At 37.7% G+C, this 8,309-nt stretch overlaps 1 protein-coding gene across 6 annotated transcripts; it reads right to left on the reverse strand.

Moving 5' to 3' along the window:
• Positions 1-3,873: 3,873 nt before the first annotated feature.
• On the reverse strand, positions 3,874-5,715 carry LOC134217094 (lysosomal thioesterase PPT2 homolog). 6 transcript variants are annotated; one of them, XM_062695859.1, is made up of 4 exons: positions 5,466-5,715; positions 5,178-5,242; positions 4,849-5,098; positions 3,874-4,495 (listed from the first exon to the last, which is right to left on the reverse strand). In XM_062695859.1, the coding sequence occupies exons 1-4, from the start codon at positions 5,512-5,514 to the stop codon at positions 4,023-4,025; spliced, it is 837 nt and encodes a 278-aa protein (XP_062551843.1). In that variant the 5' UTR covers positions 5,515-5,715; the 3' UTR covers positions 3,874-4,022. The 6 variants fall into 6 exon arrangements, with proteins under 6 accessions (XP_062551843.1, XP_062551841.1, XP_062551842.1 ...); XM_062695857.1 differs by having other exon boundaries at positions 5,178-5,278; XM_062695858.1 differs by having other exon boundaries at positions 5,178-5,278; positions 5,462-5,715.
• Positions 5,716-8,309: the final 2,594 nt, after the last annotated feature.

Here is an 8,309-nt window from a genome sequence, read left to right on the forward strand (position 1 = left end):
TTATCTTAGAGGGTTTTTTTATTCACTGATTGAAGCAATTGCTAATATGTCTTAATCACGACGATGAATACGTACAACCTTTCCTCTTTACTATCATACTACGCATAATTGTCCCATGCTAGTCCTTATAGTTTTTTACTTCTTATCAGTACAGGCTATTTTGATGTTTTTTTGGGAATCCTAAAATACAACAAGTTTTGTTCGAATAATTGTTGTTAAATTTCGAAGCATTTTCATTCTAAGCAATTTTGCATCTAAGCTCAACCACATAAACAGTCCCATTTAAAACCGTTATGCTTAAAATAACAAAGCGAATATCGTATTTTTCGACAGAACAGTCCCGCTAAACTAAAATCTGAATGGTCGATTTTTTATTTATTCGCAATTCTATTTAAGTTTTTACTAGCTGCATTCTTAATATCCTTGGTTTTATTCATGTGCCGTTTCTATTCTAACAGTTTTCAATAAATACCAAAACCCACATGCTTCATAGAAAAAAAAAATGGATTTGAAATTTTCTCAGTTACGCGTTATATGGGGGAGGGAGGGGGTGCGGAAAATGTTACTTTTTGTTACGAGGGGGAGGGAGGGGGTCAAAAACTCGGATTTTTGCGTTACGTAATTTGTGAACAGACCCTAACTGCTCTTCTTTTCCCTGGTTGCCTATCGTATTCCCATCAACCCGATTCTCGCTTACCGTAGAGGAATAGAAGCCTTAAAAAAAAAAGAAAAACGATCTACCAATGAAATGACTGAGAACGTACTAGAACATTGTGGTATGAACGGAATTGCTGAAAATGAAATCAATTGAGATCCAGACAATTTATTTCAACTTTTATTAATATAAACGAGTTCATTCGGATTGGACAATAAACTAAATGGGCATATCTGGTTTACGATGAACTTTCTATGATCATAATTACAAGGTTTCCATAAACCTCAAGTTACCGGTGGCTCACCAGTGTCGATCGCTGCTTCACAAGATGGCATCTTGAGCTCTTGTGCAAAATGGCCGAATTAAAGGTGCGGAGTGAGTGGCTTCCGACTTGTATTTCCCAAGAGCGTCTGGAAAACCCATGTCCACGATTTAGTAGCCCACTTTTCCTTTGACCCGGCTTCACGTACCTTTCCGATTCACCTGGCGAGGACTAAAGGAAAGCTACTAATTCTCGGTTCGGATTCTGTCCAAAGTATGGGTTTTGGGCGACTGTCGGGTAAGTTTCGTTAAACTTATTAGATAACTTCACTCCCCTCCGTTTGTTTGCCTCTAAAGGCGGGCCTTAGCTGACACTTGAGCTGGTTTGATCACTCTACAATCCGCAACGAATGAACGGGATCCCGCTTACTAATTTCCAGCCCGTACAAGAAAAGCGACTATGAGCTGTTAGTCCAACGCGAATGGCGATTAGTCAAATGCAAAACATAATAAAATCCATCTATTACAATTATCTTCTTTCTTTTTTTTTTTTTTTGTCGGGATTCTCAAAAGATTGAATCTCCAACACTTCAGCTCTAAAACCACAGTTCGAAATCTACTTTTAACATATGAATACATGAAGGTTCACACGTTTTACTTTTGGAAATACATTTTCTCGGGACTGCAAATCTGCACATCTGTGTTACATCGAGAAATATCCTAAACAAAAAGTGGGGATCATGTGTGTCCAGTTTCCCCTACGCAGTTCCTAGGTCCAAACTAGGACTTCGCGTAACAGAAACTTCGCTGGTCGCTGACGACCCATTCCAGTGAATGCTCTTACGACACAGGTAGGGACACGGCAGGTATTTCCGTCCATCGTCGTAGGGACTAAAACCAACGAAAGCAACGTAGAACTCCACTATAGCAGAACGTTTCTCCTGAGCTTACGATTTGGTACGTATGAGTTTTACAAAAAAGCGTCTCTTTTATTGGTTTTCGGGGCTATGACGAACAGACGAAAATACCTGCCGTGTCCCTAGGTAAATTCAATGTGTCGCTGGTTGGACGAAACTGGAAAGCGCTCGCTGGTTGGGCGACGTTACCGGACCACCGTCCTTTCAGCGTTTACTTGCATCTTATTTTTTATATACATAAAAATGAGCTTCTGTCTGTCTGATCCTTACAAAAACAACCTCTACCCCAACACCACCACAGACACCATAAAACCAAGTTCCCATTTTTGCAATCGGATATCACGATTAGTTTTACATTCGATAATACTCTTATGCCCAGGGAAGTCGAGAAAATTTCCAATAAGAAAATGAAGCTTTTGCGCCTTTTAATAAATACAAGCTGATGGGAAGCGAGCTTTCAACTTAAAAGCTTGATGGAATACATGGTTATCTAATAGGATAATATCCTTGCCTTCAAGGAAAGTGAAATATTTCGTTAATACTTTGAAGCTTTATCTTTAACAGAATATCAACTTCAGCCTTTCAACATTGATTTCAACCTATGATTTATTATATCAGAAGGCTGTAGGATTTGAACACATACTTGATTATACTAAGAGGTCAGTTCATAAACTTGGTAAGTACCAAATGCAGTTTTATTTTCTATATACTTCAATAATATTAATTGTCAAACATCTTCGTACAATCACTGCATAATTTGTACCAGGTTATTTTCGGATATTCTGCCTATGTGACCGAGCCCCGCAGACGTCGTCCGACAGTTGCATCATAGTGGATGGTTCGCATTGTCTTATCTTAAGCCTTTTTCTATCATGTACTTGGTATTCGACGTGTTTATGACTAGCCTGTTACGCTTAACTTCCGTTTTCAGCCTGGGGTAAGCTTCCTCCATCTTCTTTAACCCAACTAACAAATTTAGTTTTATAACGTTCTTCAAGATCAGTATTTACTCTACAAGAGTGCCATAAAACCATTTTAAAACCAAAATGTTACTGGGGTATGTTATGTGCTGAACGGACTTCGTGAAAATCGTGTCAATCCGTGATGCCTTTCGAGTTACCTCCTCCAAAGTGATGTAAAATGTCGGGCACAAGAGACCATCACCTTCACCTTGTCGCCAATTTGTGCGTTTTAAGGGACTCGAAAACGCCCCTGAGACTCGAACTACTCACACCACTCGTTCCATCGTCGCATTAATCAATCGTCAGTTTATCCGAAAATTTGAATTTATGTATTGGCTGCAGCTGGTTTTGACCGATTGTATCATGAACAGATGATGTACAGATGAATACGCAATTTTTCTGCATTATCTGACGTACGACGAACATCTAGTAGAGATCCATGGTAGACCGTTTTCCCATGAATCCTGAGACTACCCACGAACTCTGTTGCAATTGTACCTTGTGGACAGCGTTAAGCAGTGTGATCGCCCTTTTTGTAAATATTCTATCTGTTCCTCCGACAATACCACCTCCTTCCAAATGTAGGTAATTAGCCATTGCACCCCTCTAACTAGTGCCTCCCCACATCGATTAAGTATCTCTTCTGGTAGTTTATCAACCCGGTCTTGGTTGGGATTCAATCTCATCGTGGATTTCCTGGAGATCTGCACCTAGAAAACTTATGCACCGCTCGCACGTTCCCAAGATCGTCACCGCCCTCGTTGTCTGCCACATCGCTACTCAACTGCTCTCCATTGTGCTGCCTTTTCATACTCGTTTTTGAGAAGATTTACGTTTATGTTCCGTTAAATCTAAATGAAGTTTGTATGGCATTATCATGCGTTTTAATCTCATTGATACTGTTAAACATATTGAAGAACATTGATAGTATGAAATATACAACAAGTATTTTCCATAGAAAACTACATGTGTAGTGTATTTGGTAAAATTTTCATTTCTTTTTTTCATTTCTCATAGTAAATAAATTTCGTTCCAAAAATTCGAAGAATTCATGTAAACATCAATGAAAAATTACAAGTAAGGTGAATTCATTATTATTAAGTCTTCTTTTCATCTAAAATTATCAATTTACGTATTTTTGAACTCAAACACCATTTCTATTTTTAATATTTTCAACACATTCTTCCAATTTGATAACCTAACTTCTCAACATATAAACACATCAGTCTAATCTAAATGAGGTAGAACAACTTCATCTACTACGTCGATATTGAGATGCCATTCGTAATGCTTTACTCCGGGTACGGTTATCAACTTCAGTCTTCCATCTCTGTCCAAGCTCTGTAGTCCTATGCGGTCTTCCAGATATATTTTCCGCTTTTTACATGGAATCACTTCATCGGATCCGTTGTAATATCCAAAATGACTTGATTCCCATGGTGTGATAACACCGTCGTCCGGTCCTCCAATCAGAACCAACTGCTCCAGCTGAAGCATCGATTCCCTAAACTGTGATGAATTTGTCGATGGAAGATCATTGTTGATGTAGGGCAGAAATATGCTGAACTCTTCAAACAGATCCTGATGATGCGGATCATTCCAGTAGTTGCCTACTGAAGTGTGCTGCCCGACGTATGTGTAGAACAGCTGGTAGGCTGTTTTCGCAACCAGAGAGGGAAAAATTAGATGTAGGAAGTCGGCTGAAATAAATGTTTTAAGATTATGTAAAAAGGAGTTTGTTGAAAACGAGTGCAAGTGACATTTTGGTCAAATTGCAAGGAAGTAGAAGAAAACAGCAAAAGAATATCAATTTTTACCATTAATAACTGAATAGTGAAATCTGATATTAACGTGTTTGCTATAGTTGCTAAAATAGCAAAAATAATAACAGACATTGTTCAAGCAAATAATTCATTTTTCTATTATAATAACAAATCAATAGCAAAACATTTGAGAAAAAGAAAATATGAAAATCAGTTATTATGTGTATGCTGAAGTTCCAAATGATACATAAATAACAAACACATATTTCAAGAACAGTATTATAACTTACTTCCGAATTGGCCGGCTTGTGGCGAGCTCAGCGATATGAATTTCTTCACACAATGTTCTGGATATATTTGCAGTACCGCCCTAGCTAGCAGACCACCTTGCGAGTATCCGAGCAGTATCACTCCATCTGGATGTTTTTCACAAATTTTCTGCAAATCACCATTGAACTCGAACACTTGATGCCAAGCATTCTCCAAGCTGGACCATCCCTCGAAACGATCTGCGTTGTACACGACTGTACCTGGGTGATGCTGCGAAAAAACAACGAAAATTAAATGATAAATCAACCAATTTAAGGATCCACGCATTGATGTCATCAATTTCACTCACTCTTTGTATTTCATTGACCATGAGAAGCATACTATCCGCACCTGTGAGAATGCCATGGACAATAACTACCGGTCGATAGGCAAATGTGAGACATAAATTCACTAATAGCACAAAATAAGCGTAATAAAGTAACATTTTAAGCTAGAACTAGTTAGAGTTGGTAATCACAGATTGAAATATAGGTAGTAGGTAAAAAATAACAACAACAAATGTCGATGTGACGTCGATGCGATCAATTCACTAAATGCGTTCTTTTCTTCCTTTGTATAGCTTTGGTTGTGTACCTACTGGCTGCAATGTCTGCAATGGCATGACTCTGTTTTTGTCCTTTACGCATCACGAAATCGTGTGAAGCATAAACAAGTTTTGTTTACCTCTTTTAAGAGTTTATAAAATAGAAATCCGCAAAGACACTTGGGATCTCTTTAAAATAATGTGGTTGACATTATCTGATTTTCGATTTAATTCCTTGTTATTGAAACCACAGTAGCTATGTAATAGCAAAAGAATATGCAAATGTAAAAAAAAACATCTTTAGAATTATACTACAGTAGGTAAACAAAATGTGACAGCTTAATGGATCGATTTTGTTTTCATTCGAATGTGCGAAGCTTTAGCTCTGAATATGTGAACGTGCCCCAAGTTAGTGTGCTCAATGCGCTCAATGTCTGTCATTATATGTCGATAAAGAAGAAGCTTAGCTTTGGCATGCGAAAATGAAAACTTTGCCATCGAAAGCTTCCGGAGAAATGTTTCAGTGCATGTGTTATGTGACATAGATCAAGTACAGATGAAAATTGACAAAAGTTGTTTTTTAATGGAGTGGCAATGAAAAAAAAAATACACATATCCATAACAATTGTGCTCTTTACAAATCAAATATGCAGGCTGGTTGGTTAGGATTTTTTCCTTTAATCTTTCTAGTGAAGTGAATGATGAACTACAAAAATAAAGAACAAATAATGCACAAAACCATTGATGTTTAACAAGAACATATTAGGGGCATTCACAGGCGTAGGTTGCTGAGTATCTGTTTATGGAAATTTAGGCGATTGGAAATATGTCCTTTATGATTGTGTATGAAACATTTCAACAATCAGATACACAGCTGCTTATGCTGTTAAGTGAATACCCATATTGTATTGTATACATACCAAGCTTCTCAAACGTTGACATCGTTAACTTTCCATCATGTTCATCAATTTCTTCTTCTATTTCGCTATCGCTAATACTACCCAACAAACATTGAAAGCTGAGAGAAGAGCTTGTTTCGTGGCAAATAAGCTTCTTCAGCTAAAAAAGTAGCTTGCTCAGCTTTAATTGTTTGTGGAGTATTCTCTTCCAATTCCAAGTGATTCATAACCGCTTCATGACGCATTTTCAATCGATGCACGGCAGCAGTCATATTGCTGGCATTATCGGTGGTGACCGTCAAAACTCTTCTAATGTCGATATCGTACGGTTCAAAGATCTTGCAAATTTCTTCCGACAAATTTTCAGCTGTATGTCTGTAGTCCAATATGTCCAAAGTTCGTATTTTAATGGTTCTTTTATCCAAGTATTGCAATATGACACCAAGAAACTCGCGATCCAACCGGGAAGCTGCATCTGCCTCGAGACATACCAAGATTGCGAATAAGTTCACGTATTTGGCCTGCGACGTTCCCTAAAACGTTTTCATTTGGCAAAATGTGGCTAACATTTTCTCAATAAAGACTAAAATGTAGAATATACTTACCGATCGCATAGAATCCGGGGTTAAATGTCGGGAAATATGCAGACTCTCTTCGATAGGACGGCAAATACGTTGGAAGGCTGATTATTGCAACATACTCAATGGTAATCCATTTACGGTAACGAGCTCTACTAACGACGAAATATAAGTTGAAGTATCCATGCGGGTTTCCAGCTTTGGAATCTTCTTAGATAGTTCCACACTTTCCTCATCGCTTTCCAAAATACCATATTTGATAGCAGCGGTCCTATGCAGAAGCTTGTCATGGCCGTGATATGAAAATTTCCTCAGATCCGTTAGCTTCTTATTGCACAATAAACAAAATGCTTTTTTTAACTGGATTGATAGAGAATAGCTCATCATCGGAGATGCTACACTTCTTAGACATTGCGAATACAGTACAAACCAATGTTTCCAGTTACGGGACGCATATACTTTTGACATTGAAATTGTCTCATGAGCCAATGCACATGTGATGATATGAAAAGGCACAGTGCTGTCTGAGATCAACAAAATGTGTTTCATTTCAACACATTTGCGCGCGCAATATCCAGCTTTTTACGCTAGCCATAAATCAACTATGGTAATTAAATTTTGACATTTTCTGTGTACAATACTTATGGCACAATTCTTGTTGCTAATAACTACACTCAACTGTTTACGTGGTGAAAATTTTCACTTTGTTTATATAAGAAACGAGTTGTCCGCAGAATGGTCCACATTTTTGTACAATAGAATGTTTTATCGTCGTCTTTTTCTTTTGCATCATTTTTGGCCACGTACCGTAGATCATCGGAGCTATATTCAGAAACGTGCCCTTTCCGCATAGCCATATAGCTCCCAAACCATTAATGGTCAAAATTTTTGTCAGATAATTTGGGCAGCCACGAGTCATTCAAAAGAATAATTATGGAATCAGTGTGGCGTGTGTGTATTTAAAACAAAAACCTAATTATTCCGGAATTGAATTACGTTTATTTCGAATAAAATTTAAATTAAAATATTCGATTAGAACCGATAAAACAACAATTTTTGAATTTTGTTTTAATTTATGATCGTGTGTCGTGTTTCGTTTACGTTCGTAAAATCTGTTCGTTCCTGTATCAATTTCAAGTTTATAGTATTTGTTATAAAAGCTCAACTCATTATGGCACGCATGTGAGCTGCAAATAGGCGGCAAACAGGCGCCATGCCTCCGATAGCCATGCTAATTGGTTGGCGCAATTTTATTTGAATATGCTTTAGAATCAAATTGAATGATAGCTCAGATTTGAATAGTCGAATAGTAAAATGATTTCAAAAGATTCAAAATTTCTTGGCGCAAGTACGACTCAAACTCGCTCATTTCGTCTACGAATCGGCTGGAGCGCAGAATTGCGCGAATAAAATACTTACGT

This window comes from Armigeres subalbatus, chromosome 2 (genome assembly GCF_024139115.2).
Source record: "Armigeres subalbatus isolate Guangzhou_Male chromosome 2, GZ_Asu_2, whole genome shotgun sequence".
Classification (NCBI taxonomy): Eukaryota; Metazoa; Arthropoda; class Insecta; order Diptera; family Culicidae; genus Armigeres; species Armigeres subalbatus.

Coding starts and splice junctions, on each gene's coding strand:
- LOC134217094 (XM_062695857.1), bottom strand. CDS start 5,514: ATGCGTAAAGGACAAAAACAGAGTCATGCCATTGCAGACATTGCAGCC. Junction 5,279..5,465: donor CATTGCAGACATTGCAGCCA/GTAGGTACACAA, acceptor TTGTGCTATTAG/TGAATTTATGTCTCACATTT. Junction 4,496..4,848: donor ACAAGCCGGCCAATTCGGAA/GTAAGTTATAAT, acceptor CATTTATTTCAG/CCGACTTCCTACATCTAATT.